Genomic DNA, 23,132 nt, shown 5'->3' with positions numbered 1-23,132 from the left:
ACAGGGTCATACAAAGAGCAAGTCAGAGGTGATAGTACTTGAAGCCAGGCCTTCCTGGCTAATTCTCTGTTTACCATACTATGCTGAATGTGTATGTACAAACCCCTGTATGAGCATACACAATAAACTGAAGTGAAATGAGTATGAATTGGTGTTTTTATTTTATTTTACATACTCTTTTGGAAGTAAGGCTTCTAAAATATTATTGTTATTCTAAAAGATTAATTTTTCCCATCCCATTCACTTTACTGTGCAAATTTATTAAAAGATTGTGCATTTGTGAATGTGATTAACAACTAAATTAATCATCTTATGCCTTTAAAAAATCTAACCAATCAAGTCATAGAAAGATTGTCCTTTCCTGCTGTTTGATTATATTTCTGACAGCTGTTTTACAAAGCTACACATGCCCTTTTTAATGCCAAGATATCATTTAATGTCAGTAGAGGAGAATAATTTTATAAGTGCCTGGCATTCAATTACTCTCTCTCTCTCTCTCTCTCTCTCTCTCTCTCTCTCTCTCTCTCTCTCTCTCTCTCTCTCTCTATTTCTCTCTCTCTCATCTTGTCCTCAAACTTGATCTAAGCAAGCTGGAAATAAATAACTCACTTTAATGTGGTGATATACACTTTAAAATGTATTTTACATTTTAAATTACAAATCATTTTATATTTGAAGAAATTAAGAGCCCTGAAGTTTTTGGTGCTTTGCCAAAAGTGACACAACTAATAATCATGATTCTTAATCCTTCCTTCTCGATGAGGGCCATGACATCAGGGAGTTGATGCTATGATGTACAAATGAATTGGATTTAAGTGAGCAAGGTCACTTTACTCACTTTCCCCTCCAGAGCCATTTGGGTCCAGTGGCAAAATATAGATTAAGATGATAGGAGATAGTCCTGGATGCAGTGGGAGACCTTTGCCTTTTTAAGCTAATGTCTTTAACAGGTCTTAGTTTGAATGATTTAATATGGAGCATAAGGGAGAAGGAAGAATCAAGTGTAACTCCAGTGTCATAAACCAGGAATATTGAAATGTTGGAAGAGTAGTAGGCTTGTTTGATAAAGAGATAGATTTGAAAGGAAATATGATGACTTTTGCTTTAGAAATAAATGCTGGTAGTACTGATACCTAAACCAGGTAGATTGAAAACTGAGAAAGAAAATTATAGACCAATTTCCTTAATGAATATTGATGCTAAAATTTTAAATAAGATATTAGCAAAAAGAATTCAGAAAATCATCCCCAGGATAATACACTATGATCAAGTAGGATTTATACCAGGAATGCAGGGCTGGTTTAATATTAGGAAAACTATTAGTATAATTGACCATATTAATAATCATATTAATAAAAACCATATGATCATCTCAATAGATGCAGAAAAAGCATTTGATAAAATCCAACATCCATTCCTACTAAAAACGCTTGAGAGTATAGGAATAAATGGACTATTCCTTAGAATAATCAGGAGCATATATTTATGACCGTCAGTAAGCATAATATGCAATAGAGATAAACTGGAACCTTTCCCACTAAGATCAGGAGTGAAACAAGGTTGCCCACTATCACCATTACTATTCAATATAGTACTAGAAATGCTAGCCTCAGCAATAAGAGCTGAGAAAGAGATTCAAGGAATTAGAGTAGGAAATGAGGAAATCAAACTATCACTCTTTCCAGATGACATGATGGTATACTTAGAGAACCCCAAAGACTCTGCTAAAAAGCTATTAGAAATAATTCAGAATTTTAGCAAAGTTGCTGGATATAAAATAAATCCACATAAATCCCCAGCATTTTTATATATCACCAACAAAATGCAACAGCAAGAGATACAAAGAGAAATTCCATTCCAAACAAATGTTGAGAGTATAAAATATTTGGGAATCCATCTACCAAAGAATAGTCAGGAATTATATGAGCAAAATTATGAAACACTTGCCACAAAAATAAAGTCAGATTTAAATAATTGGAAAGACATTCAGTGCTCTTGGATAGGCCGAGCAAATATAATCAAGATGACAATACTCCCCAAACTAATCTATTTATTTAGTGCTATACCAATCAGACTCCCAAGAAACTATTTTAATGACCTAGAAAAAATAACAAAATTCATATGGAAGAATAAAAGGTCGAGAATTGCAAGGGAAGTAATGAAAAAAAAAAAAAAAACTCAGATGAAGGTGATCTAGGTGTACCTGATCTAAAGCTATATCATATAGCAGTAGTCACCAAAACCATTTGGTATTGGTTAAGAAATAGACCAGTCGATCAGTGGAACAGATTAGGTACAAAGGACAAAAAAGGGTACATCTATAGCAATCTAGTCTTTGACAAACCCAAAGATACCAACATTAGGGATAAAAATTCATTATTTGAAAAAAAAAACTGTTGGGAAAACTGGAAAATAGTATGGCAGAAATTAGATATGGATCCACACTTAACACCATATACCAAGATAAGATCAAAATGGGTCCATGATTTAGGCATAAAGAATGAGATAATAAATAGATTAGAGGAACAGAGAATAGTCTACCTCTCAGACCTCTGGAGGAAGAAGGAATTTATGACCAGAGGAGAACTAGAGATCATTATTGATCACAAAATAGAAAATTTTGATTACATCAAACTAAAAAGTTTCTGTACAAACAATACTAATGCAAACAATTAGATTAGAAGGGAAGTAACAAATTGGGAAAATATTTTTACAGTTAGAGGTTCTGATAAAGGCCTCATCTCCAAAATATACAGAGAATTGACTTTAATTTATAAGAAATCAAACCATTCTCCAATTGATAAATGGTCAAAGGATATGAACAGACAATTCTCAGATGATGAAATTGAAATTATATCCACTCATATGAAAGAATGTTCCAAATCACTACTGATCAGAGAAATGCAAATTAAGACAACTCTGAGATACCACTACACACCTGTCAGATTGGCTAAGATGACAGGAACAAATAATGATGAATGTTGAAGGGAATGTGGGAAAACTGGGACACTGATACATTGTTGGTGGAGTTGTGAAAGAATCCAACCATTCTGGAGAGCAATTTGGAACTATGCCCAAAAAGTTATCAAATTGTGCATACCCTTTGATCCAGCATTGCTGCTATTGGGCTTATATCCCAAAGAAATACTGAGGAGGGGAAAGGGACCTGTATGTGCCAAAATGTTTGTGGCAGCTCTTTTCGTAGTGGCTAGAAACTGGAAAATGAATGGATGTCCATCAATTGGGGAATGGTTGGGTAAATTATGGTATATGAAGGTTATGGAATATTATTGTTCTGTAAGAAATGACCAGCAGGACGAATACAGAGAGGCCTGGAAAGACTTACATCAACTGATGCTGAGTGAAATGAATAGAACCAGAAGATTGCTGTACACTTCAATGTTGTATGAAGATATAGTCTGATGGAAGTGGATATCTTCAACATAAAGAAGATCCAACTCACTTCCAGTTAATCAATCAATGATGGACAGAAATAACTACACCCAGAGAAGGAACATTTGGAAGTGAATGTAAATTGTTAGCACTACTGTCTATCTACCCAGGTTACTTACACCTTCGGAATCTAATACTTAATGTGCAACAAGAAAATGGGATTTACACACATATATTTTATCTAGGTTATATTGTAACACATGTAAAATATATGGGCTTGCCTGTCATCTAGGGGAGGGAGTAGAGAGAGGGAGGGGATAATTTGGAAAAATGAATACAAGGGATAATGTTATTTAAAAAAAAAAATTACTCACGCATATGTACTGTCAAAAAAAAACCTTATAAATAAAATTTAAAAAAAAAAAAGAAATGAAATGAAATAAATGTTGGCTTTAAAGTGCCTGCAGGACAATCAGGTAAAAATTTCAACAATTTTTAATGTTACTGAAATTCATGAGTGAGAAGAGCTGTTATAAATCTTAGAGTAATTTGCACAGAGATGATAAACACTGGACCTGATGAAATCACTAAGCAGAGTGGAAAAGAAAAGAGAACCTTGAGGATAACCACATTTAGTGATTGAAAGCATGAGAGACAGGGACAGAACAGAAGACAGACTGGAGAGGAGGAAAGGGGAAAGAGAGAAGAACGGAGAGAGAGAGAGAGATTTTTACGAAAGGAAAAAGTGAATGAGTTAGTGTCAAAGGTTGTAGAGAATTAGAAATGTGAATTGATATAAGACCATTGGATAGCGTATTTAAAAGCCAAATTGCAAAAAATTGAAAAATGTGTGGAAGATAAGAAAATAGAAACAAGGTTAAATACCATTTCCTAGGTGAGGAAATTTAATCCCAGAAGAGCAAAGTAATTGGCCTTCAAATTGTCTAGCTCATAAGTAACAGAAGCACAGTTTGGCTTTAACTTAAGTGTTCCTTACATGATGCCATGCTACTTCTAAAATCATTTATTCTTTAATTCATTCCTACAGTCCTTTCATTTAGTTTTGAAGTCTCTCCCAGTTTAAAAAAAATGTTCAATATCCTATTTAAACTCTTAGTTTATTACATAGTACATTGTCTTAGTTACTAAAAGTTCAGATAGTCACTCTTTACAGATATTAATTAAATAATGCCAGTATACTGTTATTTAATGAAAGCTAAAATATTTGAGAAAGTTAAACCATTGCAGTATTAAATACAAAGGAACATGTATTTCCTTTCTACCTCCCCAGAAAACAATAAATGTTGTCTTTAAAAACATTAGTAAAATATTCACTTTAAAACCAACAACAAATAATAAAAATAATTAAGGCCACCTCACCTAACTTATTCATTCTTTTGTACCCATTTCACATATGATTGTGTTTTCTATAATCTACGGCATATTGTTAATATATGATTGTTTTGCAATTTAACTGATTCAAAACCAGTCATGAAAATTCTTGGGATGTCAGCACAATTCTTGGATATAACTGCAAAGTTACATCTGTCGACTAACTTATTTAGAATTTTCAAAATACTAAATTTTCATTTCTAAAGTATTCATTGTCTTAAAATTTTTGAAATGTTTGGTAGATATTCACTTGCTCTATTCAATTTAATTCAAACATATATTAAGCATCTACTCTGAGATCAATAATAAATAATAATATAAAAAATAAATAGTACCATACTTAAAGTGCTTTAAAGTTTGCAAAATGAGACCATGGAGAAGACAAAAAAAATCTCTGTCTTCATGGAGTTTACATTCTGTTAAGGCAAATAAGACAAATTCATTGATGTTCTTAAGTCATGTCAACTAATTCTTTATGATCCCACTGCCCATTAGGTTTTCTTGGCAAAGGTAGTGCAATGGTTTGTCATTTCCTCCTTCAGTAGATTAAGGCAAATAGAGGTTAAGTGATTTGCCCAGTTTACCCAGCTAGTAAATGAAGCCATATTTGAACTCATCTTCTTGGCTATAGGCCCAGTGTTCTATCCATTGAGCAACCTGGCTGCCTCCAATGACTAAATATAAACCAGATGTATATGAACATAATTTCATCATAGAACAAGGTCTTTACATTGCTATCCTCATTAAAACTATTGTACATTTTTAATTTTTTGAAAAATCACTATTTCAAAATCATTGTAAAATGTGGGGAAAATTCCTTCTTGACAGCATGCCATTTTTTTATGAATCTATTTTTGGTTCCTATTGCTTTCTACTTGGCAACATGATGGCTATTGAATATTTTATATATGTTGTTAACCACATCATATTAGAAATAATTCAGAGCATTCCAAAGCATGGCAACTGGGATTCATCAGTATAAATGAATAAATGAGGACAGCTGATGTATGACACACTTTATAAAACAAGGGTGAAAAGTTCAAGAAATAGAGTATTTAAAAATCTGATTATTTTTTGCGTGAGAACTGCTATTCTAATTACAACTAGGTATCACTTTAAGATTAAGTCTCTGCTATTCTCCTGACACAGCTGTGTCAAATTAGAAAATATTTTCCTCCCCATTTTTACCTATATTTCCACTTCTCACAGACTCACTCATGAGCAGGAATTCCTTACAAATATTGTCAAACTGAGATGAACAATATAATCAAGTCCAAACAGGTGAAAGAAAGAAAATTAGTACCAGAGATAACTGATGAAGATAATTCCCAAGATCAGTGAAAAAGTAAAAAGCATTTTACTTGGCTTAGAACATTCCAAATGCCTGTTCAGAATATAAAGGCTTGTCACTTTAGTCTAAGGATGTATTGCATGTATTGAGTAGATTTATAATTAAAACTGGACATGTACTCGAAGAGAAACATTTAAATCCTTTTTTTCCCCTGAGGCAATTGGCTTTGTGACTTGCCCAGGGTCACACAGCTAGGAAGTGTTAAGTGTCTGAGGTCATAGTTGAACTCAGGTCCTCCTGACTTCAGGGCTGGTGCTCTATCCACTGCACAAACTAACTGCCCCTGAAACACTCAAATTCTTAAAAAATAAATAAATAAATGTTTAGAATTATCAATAAAACTGATGGAATTGAGGAAAAGAAGACATATAGGGAATAATAGCCATCATTATTATTGTTTTCAGTGCAACAATTGATTGCAAAAAGAATTGTCCTCCAAGAAGCAGCATATTATTTATTTTAAAGGTTACTAGTATTTACTTACAAGAATATGTAGAAGCAACATACACAATTCTCTCAAATTAAGAGTGCCAGATGGGAAATAGAAAGCAGTAACAAATCCTTTCAAAGTAACTTTCAGAAAACTAGTTTTGTTTTGTTTTGTTTTGTTTTTTGTATATAGTGTAAAGGAATATTTAACAATTATTTTTCAAGAGTTGGTGAAGAACATAATACTCGTGGGAAACTATCCACCAAACATCTGTTTTCTCTGCCAATCTTCCAGAACAGGCAACAGCAAAACCATGGGGGGAAAAGCAATTTAACTATCACAATTCTTTCCTACTTAGTTTGTTTGTTTTTTGAAAAGCTAAGCCAAGATATCCAATGCTGTTTCTGTATCCAGTTTTAAGTATTTTTATTAAAAGTATTTAAAAGATTTGAATGTTTCAAATATCTCTATGAATAGTCATTCCAAGGGGCATTATGATGCTCCTTGGCTTTTTAGCTATACCAAAATATATAATTACTGTCATCCTTAACTCCTCATTCTCATAATTTCCTATCGACCAAATCCTTTGATTTTTACCTTGTTAACATCTCTTGTGTAATCACCATTCTCATGACTGACATTGCCACCACCCTTGTACGGGACTTTATCACCTCTCACCTAGACTACTACAGTGACTTCTCATTATTTTCCTTGGCTCCAGGATGTCCCACTTTAGTCCATCTTTTTCTGCCTCTATAAAATAGAGTATATGTCTTATATCATTTGTAAAATATTCGCTCCAGCTACCAAAGTGATCTTCCTAAAGTGATCATGTAAGTCTGCTCTCTGTCATTGAATACTCTAGTTGTTCCCTATTACCTTGAAGTTCAAATATAAAATAAATAGTCCTTTAAACTCTTCAAGTACTTTTCTTCTCCTCTTGGCTTTTCTCAAGGTTGAACTAAATCCCTACCTTCTGCAAAAATCTGTATGTGTATTGTAGTTTTGTGTGTAAACACATATAATATATGCATACAGTACACATGCTATATGTGTTTGTTATATATCTCAGAGATGTGAGCCAGTGAAAATTTATGGAATCATTTGACGGAGTTTCCTACATATGAGGCCCATGCAAGTTAGTCATAGAACTGGGAACAGAAAGAGAAAAAGTAAGGTATACGAAAATTGTAAAGACAGAAAGGGGTCAGATATATATACCCACACAAACACACACACGTGTGTGTAAGTATACATATATATACACACCTGTGTGTGAATACAGATGATAGATATGAATGTTTATATATTGTTATCCTCTTACAATTGTGAACTTCTTGAAGACAAACTGTTTTTGTCTTCCTTATATTCTCCTTTCTTAGCACAGTACATAGTATTTAGAAAGCATTTAATTAATAATTGTTAACCTTGTTGACTCACCCCAAATCAATGTATTTGAAATATGCATTAATGTAATAAACATCTGGGAAATTATTTGTATCATTATGTCCTTATCCTTTTCCCCCCTCAAAAACAACAAAAAATGACATTGCTTTCCTTACCTAGATAAATTGTGACAGGAAAAGCTGATAAAAAGTGCTTCAGATTCATGAGAGGTACAGCATAAATCCTTTACAAATTCACCATAAACTTTTGGTGACTTAAATATGTTATGGAAAAACCGAATTTACCAAAATTAAAGAGCACATAAGTTTTTCAAATGTGATATTAAATACAAATTACACAAAATGAATTATAAAATAGAGAATATAAAATATACTTTAAATTTTCTTATGGAAATTCAGGTGGTTTCAATTATCTGAAACATTATATATTCAATTTGTTCAAAACCTCAACAGTTTTGTGATTCTGACAAAAAAGAAATATTAAAATAAATGTCTATTTCTATTCAACCTTTTTTATTATCTATTTTTTTTTTATTTAGTTAGGATTTGGGGTTGAAATTTTAATTTTGTCATATCCTGAGCAGAGCAACCATGTCCATTTGGTACATGAAAATGGAGTGAAGTGAAATATATGTTGTGGGAAGTTGTGTAGATGGCCTCTTCCCCTTGACCCCAAATAGAAGAACCCGTCTTTTTAAAATGAATCTTCTCAGTATCACTGACAGTGAAATATTTGGAATTACCCAAGAAGGGCATCTGAAATAAATCATTCTGCTGATTGTTTACTGACCTCTCCAAGCCAATCACCTCTCAGCTGATGATGCTTTGGGCTTAATATCAATGTTGCTTATTGTTTAGAAATAGTGTGCCCAAATTTTATCACTTCTTTGTCAAGTACTGTAAATATATAAAAACAGAAATGGAAATGGGGATGGAAACTTTTCTTATCTTAAAATATGGAAGCTATTTATTATGACTATTTTAAGTAAAATGACTGATATGATAATAAATTTCTTCATAAATTTAAATACCAGATCATGATGCCATATTCTTTTTTTTTTTTTAAGAGAATTTTTTTTTTATTCATTTTTCCAAATTATCCCCTCCCTCCCTCCGCTCCCTCCCCCCCGATGGCAGGTAATCCCATACATTTTACATGTGTCACAATATAACTTAGATACAATATATGTGTGTAAATACCATTTTCTTGTTGCACATTAATTATTAGCTTCCGAAGGTATAAGTAACCTGGGTAAATAGACAGTAGTGCTAACAATTTACATTCGCTTCCCAGTGTTCCTTCTCTGGGTATGGTTATTTCTGTCCATCATTGATGATACCATATTCTTTACAACAAATTTAGCAACATGCTTTTTGGTGCTGTCACTATCATATTGTGAGATTATTTTCCCAATAACAGTGTAATGAATTTTATTTCTTATGATGTATATAGGAAAAGTATAGCATAGTAACTTACTAGACTTTAAAAAAAACTAGTTTTTGTGTTAAAATAGTTACATATTAATTTGCTTTTAAATATAGCTAGAATTTCACAGCATTTTTAATACTATAGACAATGAGCAGATGATACTGAATTCTAAAGCTGAGTTTATTAAGGAAGTTCTAGAAGCCCAAGTGAACAATATATCTGGATAGTCATATTTGGGTTTTAATTTGTTTCCTCCCTTTTTTTATTTCATTGATTCCTATATTTTTAAAATGAAATCTTAATGTCCAGACATTTTACTGCAGATGAAATATATCAGGAACTCAGGTCAGCTCTATTAATAACAAAGGTATTGAATACATTGTAGTATTTTTGGTCCCATACATAATTGGATAAATTTGAGAAATCAATGTGATTGCGTTCTTCCCTCCAAATTTTATGCTAAATTTATTTTCAAATTATCTTTACAGGAAGAGATCTGGCCTAAGAAATAAGGTCATTTGACACACTCTTCCTTGAACACACATAATTCTCTTTTAAGCACTAAATTTTATGTATCATTACTATAAATTTCCCTTACTTTTAGGAGGAAAAACATATTGTATTATGTCTCTTTCTTATGATTCATATTACTTATAATTTTAAATTTCCCTATGGAATTGAAGTTAGTAAGAATCAAGGAGCCAATTTATTCATCATTAAGACCCTGTCTATATTTTGCTAAGACAAGTATTTAAGTCAGCAATGGAAAACGTTCAGTTCTAGTGTTGATCATCACTTAGAAATAGCATTAACCTTTTATTGCCACGAGATAAAATGAGAAAAATTCTCTTCTCTTCATTCAGTACTCTTTATGTACCAGCCTTGAAGGACACTGGCAAAAAGATCCCCAAAACTCTTAAGAGGGATACATCTTTCCACAACTGCCAATCATCTATATGCAGAATCTCTTTAAGTCAATTATGAATGTGTTGAGTAGGAGTTTACCTATGACTATCTTTAAGTAGAGGGTAGACAGTAGGAATTGTATGTATAAGAGAGACAGAGGCAGAATGGAACTAAATTGAGATAGTACTTGTATGACTGAGGAAATGCATACCATCAGATAGCTACAATTTGGATCTATAGCCATGGAACATATGAAGAATATGGTACAAGGATCTGTAAGCACAAATGTTTGGGCTTTCTTCTGGGTCCTTGTGCTACCCTCACCCCATATACAGTAATACTAATATTATAGAACGGATCAATAAATATTTATAAAGCACTTAAGTGCCAGATCCTCTATTAAATGCTAGGGATACAAAAAGAGGCAAAGACAGTCTATGCCCTAAAGGAGTTTACAATCCTATGGGAACAACATGTGAACAAATTTCAGTATTGGACCCTCCTGATCCAAGGAGGGTGAGGTTTAGGAAGAAAGATAATCAGTTATGTTTTGGACATATTCAATTTAAGGTGTCTACTAGATTTTTACTTAGAGATGTCTGAAAAGCAGTTGAAAATGCTGGGTTGGACGTCAACAGACAGAAAGGGATGGAAAAGGTAGAACTGAGAGTCATTAGCATTTTGTTGAGTTGTTTCACTCATGATCTGCTCTTTCTGATCTCTTTTGGGTTTTCATGGCAAAGATACTAGAGTGGTTTGCCATTTCCTCCTATAGCTCATTTTACAGATGAGAAATTAAGACAAACAGCACTAAGTCACTTGCCCAAAGTCACACAGCTTGTCCAAGGCCAGATTTGAACTCAAGATGATGAGTTTTGCTGGTTACAGGTCAAGAGCTCTATCCACTGTGCTACCTAGCTACCCAAACATCAGTATAGAGATGATAATTAAATCTATAAATGCTGATGAGCTTGTATTTTGTAGTCCTAAGCAGAAGAAAAGAATCAAAGTTCTAAATTTTCAGATCTTCTAAAATCAATTAAAAGCATTAAAAGAGCAAAAGAAAAATTTAGACTGTTTTTATTTATGTCAGAGCTCTAACAAATCATGAGTATACAAAAGATATGGATTATAGAACAATTGCAAATTCTATAAATTTCTGGAAATTTTTCTTCTAAAAAGTCCAAAATAGTGTTGTTGTAGGATCGATGCCAATGTTATTAAATTATACTAAGCACAGTAAAATGACAAAAACCCATCTCTGTCTTCATGTCTTCCAGTATGTTTTGATCTGATATTTTTTATTTCAGTTTTACTGCTTTCATTACTTTATAATCATAGTTCCATTTGTTCTTTGGAGATTTGCCTGTTACAAAATTAAACTTGAACTTTGCATAGCTGATAATTGCAGAGGTGATAATTTCCAGTAACTGGTATCTGCTGGGAAATGAGTTCCTATGGCCTTAATTTTTTTTCCAGGTTGACCTTGGGGTTTGGGAAAAAATGCTCTATTGCATGCAACTACTTCATGTTAGGAGAATCAGAAGAAAAAAGAAAAAAAAAAGTATTACAAGATAAAGGCAGGGGTGGGCATAATAATCTTTTGAGAAGGTAGTCCATTTTATTTTTAATAAAAATCTACCTCCAGAAAAAATAGTCCATGCTATAAATACTAACTAAACCCTAATTCATAATTATAATCAGCAAATCAATATAACTTGAAATCCTAATGAATGAGTGGTGACTTATGAGGCATCTTCTGAGGATTATAACATCAAAATTGTAAAAACTCAAAGCTCAAATTTTGGATGAAATTGAATTTTTGTAATAATTTTTAAAGTTTATATATATATGTATAAATATATATATATATATATATATATATATATATATATATATATATATATATATATATATATATCCTATCTGAAACTATCATCACCAAGCTTATGTTTAATAAATTTTATCCACACATCTGTGTAGGGGTTTTCTCCTCTAAAAAATATTTATTATCTTTAAGTAAATATAGTCTAAAATAACTGAATTAAATTTAATTTTAAAGGCTTTATTCCATATTTAGAGTTATCAAATAGCTAGAAATGTGTGTTACATATACACATGTTGCTAATATATTAAATAAATACAAATATTACATCTATATAAGATTTTGTAAAAATAAAAAAATTTAAAAATATGAAACATTTGGCATTCACAAATCATTTAAATGCTAAATCATGTATACTTTACAAGAGATAGATTTCATTTACACTTTTTTCTCTAAAACTTGTGCAAAGAACTATAATATACTAGTAAATTATTTCATGAAAATAATCCCAGCAAAACATTCTTTAATTAAATTTTAGACAAATACAGCTTTCAGCTAGTTCATTAACTTCCACAGGGTGGCAGTAATATAATATAGAACATTTGAATTAAAACTCCATAGCTACAATGTAGTAAAAAAGGAAAGAGCAGAGAACTGGCTCTAATATGCCAATTAACTACAATCTCCACCAATTTACAATAGAATAAATCAAAAATGAATCTTTTAACTTTTAAAGAGCATTTAAATTTTTAACTACACTTTTTTTTTAAAAAAGAATATGCTGAAATGAAAAGACTGGTTAATTTCTGTCTTTGTGATACATAATTAATAAATATGTGATGGTAGTATAGGATATTCTAAAGATCTCAGCTTGAATATGAACAGAAAGTACTCTTAAATAAAACCATTATTGAACTTAACTTCTGAAAAGGAATATGTAGCTTATCCTTGAAGTAGAAGAGAGCATTTGAACAAGTCATTTAACCATTATGGCTGTATGATCATGGGGACTGTTCTTTTTGATCTCTAGTTCCTTCTATTTGTAAAATCAATGATAGAACTCTTGGATCATAGATCAGACATCAAAAGATAAGGATAATGACTCTCAAGGAGATTTTAATATTTGCCCAATATCATACAAGTAGTAAGGACTTGAACACAGATTCTCTGAAAACAGCACAGTTCTCCTTCCATTGAACTACATTGCCTGCATCTGACTTTGTAAAAATTTCAGCTATAAGATGTTCCTTATTTATATAATAAAGCAATCCCAAGAGTTAATAATTCATTCAAAGGAAGTACATTTGTTAATTATATATAGCTATTAATTGAACTTGTGTCTGGAGAAAAATTTTTTGGGGGGAATACTTCCTAGGAAACTTTTACATAATGACAAATGAAAATTGGGAGATGAGGTGGAAAATAATACATATGGTTAACTACAATTACTCGAGAAAAATCAATTTTGATGGGAAGTCAGAGGGTCACGTGTAACTAGTGAATAAAATAACAGATTAAAAAACATTGGACTAAGTTCTGTCCCCTTTGGGATGTTTGAAAAACAAGTTAAAACAACCAGAATTAAATATGACAGGGTGTATACTTCTATGGCTAGCCAAGTTCCTGCCCTTCCTTATCTATAATATCCTCTGCTAGTTTGATGTAGACAAACACATGGAAAAGAAGCAATGCATTTGAGATAAAACATATGTATATAAAACAGATTGGCTGTTTTGACTGTACTTTTTTTTTTTTTTTTTGCTTTGTTTTGTTTTAGATGGCCTTCACTATGTGGACTATTTGACTGATAATATCATTTAAACATCCAAGTTGAGTTAGTTGTAGACAATGCATGTTTTTAATGTTGAAAATGCATATTTTCATAGTTCTAGAAAGAATAATCCCACTAAGCATAATTTTGTCTGCCTTTCATGCATTTATTGTAAAAGGTTCACAATTTTCATTCCATTTTTTCTGACAAGAAAATATACTTATAAGACTAACAAACTGAAAGTGCTTAATTTGTAGTAATATACTTTATTATAAATCCAATTAAATTAAATATTTCTTAGAAATTTCTTTTACTGAAATTGATTTATAGGAATAATGATCTATATTGTCACCATTTTAGTTTGAATTGGAGAATTCTCTAACAAAGCAACATGAGGAAATTCATTAATAAAATTATATCGCTTAAATGTTCACAATAACAGCAAGAGAAAATTCAGAAAAACCATAATTATGTCAAAGAAAAATATATGCAAAATCATCACTTGTGAAAAAGAGGGACAAATAATTCCTAAAGCAATGACATTTCTTCTTTACCTCATATTCATGGGAATTTTGCTAGATATTAAATTTAAATTGAATTTTCAGTTAAAGGTGGCAAAATTGTTTAAGAATAAGTTGTCTTTATTGCTTTAATCTAAATTATATAAGAAGTAACCTTATCCTAGAAAAGTGTCCTCAGTATAGAAGAAAGATTAATGCTTGAGTGACAGAAAGGAAAACCAATATTGTTTCCAGAATGAGAGAGAGTCTCCTAACTAGAATCAGGGGAGACGGTGAGATTTAAAAGTCATAAAAGGTTGTTTTTCTGTCAGACTGAAAAATTAACAAAATTATCCTCTTGGTAACTTATACTCTGATCTTGAATATTCCCTGCCAAGTGGCTTAATACTCAGTTGGCCAGACCAAACCTGGAAATTCAATCCCAATAAGAAGGGGCATTTTGGTAAATGTTTAAGTAAATCACTCAGGGGAAAAAAGACAGATAATACACTTTTCAGTTTAATCTTCATTGTCATTTTTCTCATAACTTCTTAAAGTGTAGAAATCAAAAAGAAAGTAAATCAAGCCCTAATTTCTTGTTACACTGATTATTTGATAATTAGTTCTGGTGAGCTCCAGCATTTCCTGTCCAGTAGGACACATATTAAATAAATGTATTTTCCCCCTATGAATTTGTTCTGAATGGAGTCCATTCAATTCACTTCAATACCAATCAGTGCTGGACAATGAAATTACACAGCTAAAATGACTAAGTCCCTATGATCAGTGAACTTACATTCTACTAAAAGGAATACACATTCAGAGTTAACTAAGTACTAGAAAAACACAAGACATATATATGAAGCAATTCTGAAGAGCTCCAAAGATAATGCACTAAAAAATTAGTACATAAAAATGTTTTATACTTTAAAAATAAGATTTTATTTGCAATTTTAAAAGATAAGTTGTTTCATGTATTTATTTATTTGTTTTTGATTTTGTTTGTTTTTATTTTTGTTTTTGGGTTTTTTTTTTTTTTTTTTTTCCTGAGGCAATTGGGGTTAAGTGACTTGTCCAGGGTCATACAGCTAGGAAGTATTAAGTGTCTGAGACCAGATTTGAACTCAGGTCCTCCTGACTTCAGGGATTGGTGCTCTATCCACTGCACCACCTAACTGCCCCATGTATTTATTTTTTTAATGTATTGTCATGTAATTATAATTTCAATGTTATCTTTATTGAACTATTGAAAGTATCTGACAGTATTAGAATATTAACAAATGTAAAGTGAATGTTTCAACATACATTTTAAAATTATAACTGTTAACATTCTCTATAAAAATGTTTATGGTTTTAAAATTGTCACTTAAAAATATCACTGAACATCATTCTGATGGGTCATACCAACATATCTGCATGATAAATTAAATAATGGAATCAAGAAGAGACAATAATTTCTATGTTCATAAAGTGTCTATAAAACTAAGTCAAAACTCTACAAAATAAAATTAAAAAAAAGATCCATGGGTTTCTTAGTGCTGCCATGTATTTCTGCATCTTCCTTTATTCTCTGACTAGATATTATTTATGAATTGCCATCCCTCTCAAAAAAAATCAACTGACAGCTTATCTTCTCAAAATGAGTCTCTCCTAATTTACAAATCTTGTTAGTTGTTATCTGTTATGCTGGAGAGGACCAAATGACTTCATTATGTTGGGGTCAAAAAATGCCCAAACTACTCTACTGATGATGAAGGCCTAGGGCTACATTTGAAGTCTACTCATAGCATTTAAAATAGGAAAAAAAAAAAAAAAAAAAAAAGGTTGCAGCATTAAAAAAAAGAAGAAGAAGAAGTCTACTCAATCTGGAAAAAGCTTGTGCTTAGCGTAGTTTTCAGGGGCCCAGAATATATTTAATAAAACAATGAATTACTAAAGTAAAACCCTGAGTGTAGGTGTCTGTGGCATATTTGTGTAAATCACCAATAACTCAAATCACCAGGTATTTAACAATTATCTACTATGAATCAGGCACTGGAGATACAAAGAAAGATAGGGGCAGGAGATGAGGGGAGAGAATCTCTTAGCTTAAGGAGTATTCACAATCTAATGGGGAGACAATATGTACATAAGAATGTGTTAGCAAAATACATGCCAAGTAATTCAGAGGTAGTCACAAAGGAAAGATTCTAAGATTAAGGACTGGGAAAGGCTTCTTACAGAAAATAGCTAAGATTTGAAGTAATTTAGCTGATAGAGATGAAGGAGGAAAGGATTTCAGGCATGGAAGATAGCCAGTGAAAAATGCCTAAGGTTAAGAAATGGAGTATCTTATGTTAGGAACAACCAGAAGGCCAATGTCACTGAATTATAGCCTAAGTCCCAGAGAGTTTTGACTAAGAAGAAAGGATCCAAAAGGAACATGTTTTGAAGGGTTTGAAAAGACATACAAAATATTTTTTAATTCATCCTAGAGAAAATAATGTCATAAGTTTATGTACTTTTATTAACATATTCTGTCACAATAAGTTGCATTTTTTACATATTTGTTTACTTTGGGGAGTCCTCAAAGAGCTTGTAAATTGGGTTGGATGAAAAAAAAATTCCATCCTACTTCTTATTTAACAGACCAGAAGGTGAAGAGATTGGAATTTAAACCTTTGTATTTTTCACTAAATACTTAACAGTGTTCTTGGAATATTATTAATTCATGTTCATGTTTAGAAAAGAAATGCCTTCTAGAACTCTTTAAAATTTTTTTAGTCATGTTAATAGTCCCTTTAACTTGTTTTGTGTTTGTTTTAATTCATTTAGGTACGTGTATTCACATTTTCAGTTGGTCAGCATAATTATGACAGAGGACCAATACAGTGGATGGCCTGTGAAAACAAAGGTAACTATTCTGAGTATGTATAGTGTACAAATATATGATAAAACTGATTATATGGGACTCTCAGAGGGTATCTAGTCCAGGACCTTCACTTTAAGAGATAAGGAAATTGAAGCCCAGAGATATTTTTGACATACAATTTTACACAGGAACTTAACACCATAGACAGAATTTGTATCTCTGTAAGGAAAGGTTTCCAATTTTATTTGTTCTACTTTGGCAGCCTGAAGAAGCTGAAGGACAGACCTCTTCTGACATTAAAGTGTTTAAGTAACTGAAGAAAATGATAAATTTTAGCTAGGGTTTAATGAAAATTAAAATATCATATTTCTCCAACTAAATTTAATGACCTTCCCTTTCCTTCCCCCACCCAAAAAAAAATCTACTGGCTGCTTGTTGGTCTATAGCCCATTAGATTAAGAACTCTTTTCTCTTCTAAAGTCAATGTTATTTCCATTATACCATACTGCCTTATAAAGTATTTCATTAGAAGGTACCTTCTACAATGGTACAATGGAAGGTTTGCTGGGTTCTGTATTCTCTAATTTTGGAACAAATTCATGTTATGTATACCTTGAACAATTATTGAGATATATTTAACACTAAGTATATGCATCCTTTAAGAAATCAAAAATTAGATCATGGCTACAATAATAGCAGTTGAAGCAAACATAGGGATAATTGAATCCCAAATCCTTCTCTTTTACTTAAAATATCAGTATAATTTTCATTTTAAAATGCATTTTTTAATTAAAACCTTGTCTAAATTAAAAATACAAAATTACCATGCAATACCAATATCAAGAGAATTCTTAAGAAATGTGAATTGAACTGAAATGAGAATATTAGCCAGTAAAAATAATTTTAAAAAAAATTTCACTAGTAGCATAAGGTAAGTTAAAAAAATTGATTAGTCCTTCAACTAGAAGAAATTTTAATATTGCTACTTTACATTTTTTCCTGAAACCATTAATTATAATTTTTTTCTTGAAATTATTACTTTATTTAAACAAAAGTTAAATCCAAGATATATGTAAATACGTAAATAGACAATATTACCCTGTGCTTCAGTGATAAGTAAAACTGTCTTGGAAGCTTCAGGGTGACCCTTCTATGGTGGACTATATCAGAAAGATTTGAACCCATGTTTTCCAGAAACATGTGATTAGTCTTAATTTTTTATTTAATCCTTAATGAGAAATATAAACATGTATTTACTATTCAGGTTGACACTTAAATATCAATCACATGATTTTGTTTCTTCTCTGGCAGCACTCATTTGGATTAATATTAGTTTCCTGTTGCTTTATACACATATATTAAAATTCATTATATGAAAATTCATTTTATTTCTCTTTAAAAGTAATTAAGAGGTCTGTCATAATGTCCATTATTTGCATTTTACCATCATTTTATTTTAGTGATAGTTCATTGCTTTAAAAAAAAAAAAAATAGGGTACTCCACAAACCAGAAATTAGCCTATAAATATAAGAAACATATTTTCTTAATTTTGGGTAATAGAGTTTATATCTTTTGTTCATTTCAGGTTACTATTATGAAATTCCTTCCATTGGAGCTATAAGGATCAATACTCAGGTAGGATTGTAACCTTAAACTGATTTACAGAAGAGCAAGTTGTTAATTTTATATAAAACTTTAAAAAGCATCAAATGAAGAAAACAAATTAGAAAATGATGTTTACCATGATGTAGAAAAATACACTTAAAGTTATGAGTATTTTTAAATTTATGTGATCATTATTTTTTCAGTTTCAATATTTACTACATATCTCAAAACCCAAGCAAAACAATGTAAATGTCCTTTTATCTTCATAATAGATGGCTATAATAGAAAATAAATCCAATGGAATTTTACTGAAATTTCAGCTCTACAATTTTAACCTAATTTTTTTGTAAAGACATGTATTATAATTTTGAATGATATGAAATTATATGTGTATATATAAAATGATTATGATATATGTGTGTATATACATGTATATGTACACAGATGTGTTCATGTAGGTTAATGTTTATACACAAAGGTATTAATTTTTCTTGCTCAATTACACATTGTACATAGATATCAAGTTTGAGATACAAATGAATGAAGGTCTTCCTCACACTATGACACAATGCTGTCATAGAATTTTAGACACAGAAAAGACCTCATCTGAGATCAAGTAGAAGCCATATCCAAAAGGAATCCTTACAGTGACATACGTGATATTTGACAATTAATCATGTAGCCTTTTTTGAAAACTTCCTATGGGACAAAACTCATTCCATAACAAGAAAAATTAAAATTTTGAAGAGAATTAGTCTTTTTTTTTCCTCTGATAATATTATTGTTTTTCCCTTTGCAGCATATAATACAGCAACTCTGACCTACCCTAGAGTCACTATAGGATATCTTGAGCAGCTACTCTTTCAAAATTTCCTTCTTATAGTTGTCTGTGACAACTCACAATGGTTCTGGCTGTCTGTGATTAATATAAGAATTTCCCAGATATCTATGATACACTATGCAGCCTTCTCTCTCATGTTCACAGCTTCTATAAATGTTCTCCCAAGTTTATATTACTCTCTATGGCCGGATCTACTCCCAGTCTAAGTCACAAATTCCGTTAATGTGTTTATTTTCTAGGCAGCTAAGGAACCCAATCAATTCAAGACAAAGGCCTTTTAACAAAATAGCATAGTAAGAAGAAAGCAAGTTGAACATATCTCCCCATAAACCAGTGGCATACCATTCCACAAATACAGATACCATCAAGGTATATAAGAGGAAAACAAGAAGGGGTGTGAACATTGGAATCTCGTGAGACTAGAAAACACGTAGAGAAGAAACTCACTCCTTCTATGTTGTTAAGTTACCAGTTTTCTCTGGTAGTACCATTGTATTGCTCCTACTGTGCTTGATCTGTGCTAGTCTCTAATGGTTCTCCACTGCTCTAATTGTCCCTTATGTGTCTCATGGAAATAGGACACATGGTAGTAGAGAGTGTCTGTCATGTTCCAACTACTGGCTTCAAGTTCTGTCATAGAGGGCTTTTTGTTTTAAAGAATAGGTTCTTTGTGGTAGAGAAGAAAAAGCATTGTTTCATTATTTTCTGCAATATTAATATGAAACACATACATAGTATACATATATACAAGAGCACCTAAACACAAACACATCTATATATAGGAGTGTTTTATGCATATGTGATATCTTTGTATATATATTCACACATGTATACATGTTTACATGCATATATATACATACTATATCGGAAATGCACATGTATGTATATGCAATATACACATATACATATATACATACATATATATGTAGCTATCAAACCAAAAGAACTGCTAGATATTATTTTTTAATTGAGGTTTTATATGTTGTTTATTTATGTTTATCGAAGCAGCTAGTTGGCAGAATGGAAAGAGTGTTAGACTTGAAGCATATACACTTATACTAGAGCTGGGTGACGCTGAATAAATCCTTTAATCTCTCTCAGAATTGGTTTTCTCAGATTAAAGATGGGAGGATATAATAACACACATTACAGGGTTGTTGTAAGGATCGATTGAAATAACATAAATGTAAAACACTTGGCAAACCTTGGATTCCTATATAAATGTTACCTGTTGTTCAAACTACTATGTAATTAAATAGATTTCAACTGTGGCTGTTATTCTTTAGAATACAGTAGACCAAGTATAGAAATTGAAAAAAAAAATGAAGTCAATGTCTTCTGTGTCTAAATTAGTAAGAAAAAAATTGATATTTTAATGTATTTTTAAATCAAATCATATATCTCTGGGATTCGTTTGTATTACATGTAAGAGGAGATGATTAGAATAGTTTAGGAGTTTTTAATGTGGGTTCTGTGTACTTGGTTCTTTATATAATTTGGTAACTACATGCCAACTGATTAATTTGCCATCCTTTTTACTTTCTTTTTTTTTTTCCCTTTAAGAACATAATTCTAGGTTTTACCAATTTTCCAAAGGGATCTATGACCAAAAAAAGATTAGGAATTCCTGGATTAGATAAACTGTAGTATCCATTCCAGTTCCAAATTTGTTTAATTCTAACTTTTGCATTAGATCAAATTTAACTCCAACCATCAATATAATAAAAATGCATGCACAATCAATTTGGTAGCAAAATGATCAAAAAATAATTCAAGACATGGTGAACACCTACAGATTTGCAGTAAGAAGCTTTCCAAAGGAAGATTATGGGTGAGAGTTTACTTTAAAAGACAATTAGGTTTAAAAAAAAAAAAAAAAAAAAAGCAAACAAACCAACGTCTCACATTTGTATAACAAAACCCTGGCATCAACTTATTTACTTATAACAAAGATGATGGAAGACAACCATAGTGTAATTAAATAATTATATGTTATTTTTGAAAAAAAAATTGACTGCTCATATAGCTATTGCCTAAAAAATCATAATCAACATTATAGGGTCCACATTAAAAAAAAAAAACATGCAATTTGTTTAAGATGTAAACAATGAATACATTCAGTACTGAAGTAAAACAGCAACTGTATTTCAGTCTACTGTGAAGATTTGACTCAGGGTTTCATTTATTTGTTTATATGTTTAAATACAATTATGAATTTCAGCCCATCTTTGATATGAAAGAAAACTTGGGCTTGCTTTATTTGTTTATTTTTAAGATCAGCACTCCACCATGTAAACCATGGTTTTCAATAGTTCCTTTTAGAAGACAAACAAAAATTTAAAAAAAAAATTAAAACTATCTTCTATTTATGCCTGAAGAAAATAGCCTGATTGATTGTTCCAGGATGAGAAATAGGATGGATTATGCCACATAAATAGAACAAGCCACACATTATTGACTCAAAGCATGATAGAATTAGAAATATCACTTTACATAGTCCATGGTAAGAATAAAGTGATCATTAAGATGTTAATTCCCCATTTGATTTTATATCAATTTTTCTTCATTTTGATATGTTTATATGTATATATTTTTGTTATCATTTGTCAAGTGAATGACTTTTATATCGTTTGAATAGGAATATTTGGATGTGCTGGGAAGACCAATGGTTTTGGCAGGCGATAAAGCCAAGCAAGTGCAATGGACCAATGTATACTTGGATGCACTGGTAAGATTTTTTCTGTGGTTTATGCAGAAATAGATGTCATAATTCTGGCATACTAATGATTTATACCTATTTCTTTGTTGGCATTCCTCTCTCTCCACCACTTCCCCATAAATATGACTTGTAGAATATGCTGTTATGTCTTTGGTTTGTAATTCACAATGTGCCAAGCATTTTTTCATTTTTTTAAATTAAATTATATCAGAATTCTCAAGTTAATTATAACTATGGGGAAAATATAACTATTTTATATGAATTGTGAATTTTTATATTCACATTTAGTATATGTTACTAAAACAGTATTGACAAATATTAACATGAAATAATTTTATCTTTCAAATATTTGCATGGATTTAACAACTGTTAAGCACAAATATGTTAAAAGCATGGAGTTTGATTTACAAAGATGAAATAAGACATAGATTCTGAACTTTTAGTTTGTAGTAAAACACAGGACAATATAAAATGACTACAAATACTTATTAAGTTTAATTGAATGTATTAGCAGTGGAATAGATAGGAAATACTATGCAATTATAAAGAATTATAGGAAAGGTATGAAGTTCTATATAATTTTAAAGACTAAAGAGTTCATTATTAGTTAGTATATAAATATTTAAAACATACTTGTTTATTAATTAAACCCAAATGTACATGCAAGATAAAAAATCTGTATAATGCTCACTTCTATTGTTGAAAATCATTA

The 23,132-nt window shown here is 31.1% G+C and overlaps 1 protein-coding gene across 4 annotated transcripts in view; it reads left to right on the top strand.

Annotated features, from left to right (window-relative positions):
• Positions 1-23,132, top strand: part of CACNA2D1 (calcium voltage-gated channel auxiliary subunit alpha2delta 1) — a 643,657-nt gene that overhangs the window by 543,757 nt on the left and 76,768 nt on the right. For all 4 annotated transcript variants that reach the window (XM_074268502.1, XM_074268500.1, XM_074268501.1 and 1 more), the window contains exons 13-15: positions 17,218-17,296; positions 18,841-18,890; positions 22,340-22,429. In XM_074268502.1, the coding sequence (XP_074124603.1) occupies positions 17,218-17,296; positions 18,841-18,890; positions 22,340-22,429 (219 nt within the window). The remainder of the gene's footprint in view (positions 1-17,217; positions 17,297-18,840; positions 18,891-22,339; positions 22,430-23,132) is intronic.

Source organism: Sminthopsis crassicaudata, chromosome 5 (genome assembly GCF_048593235.1).
Source record: "Sminthopsis crassicaudata isolate SCR6 chromosome 5, ASM4859323v1, whole genome shotgun sequence".
Taxonomy (NCBI): domain Eukaryota; kingdom Metazoa; phylum Chordata; class Mammalia; order Dasyuromorphia; family Dasyuridae; genus Sminthopsis; species Sminthopsis crassicaudata.
This window is presented reverse-complemented; position numbering and strand designations above follow the sequence as displayed.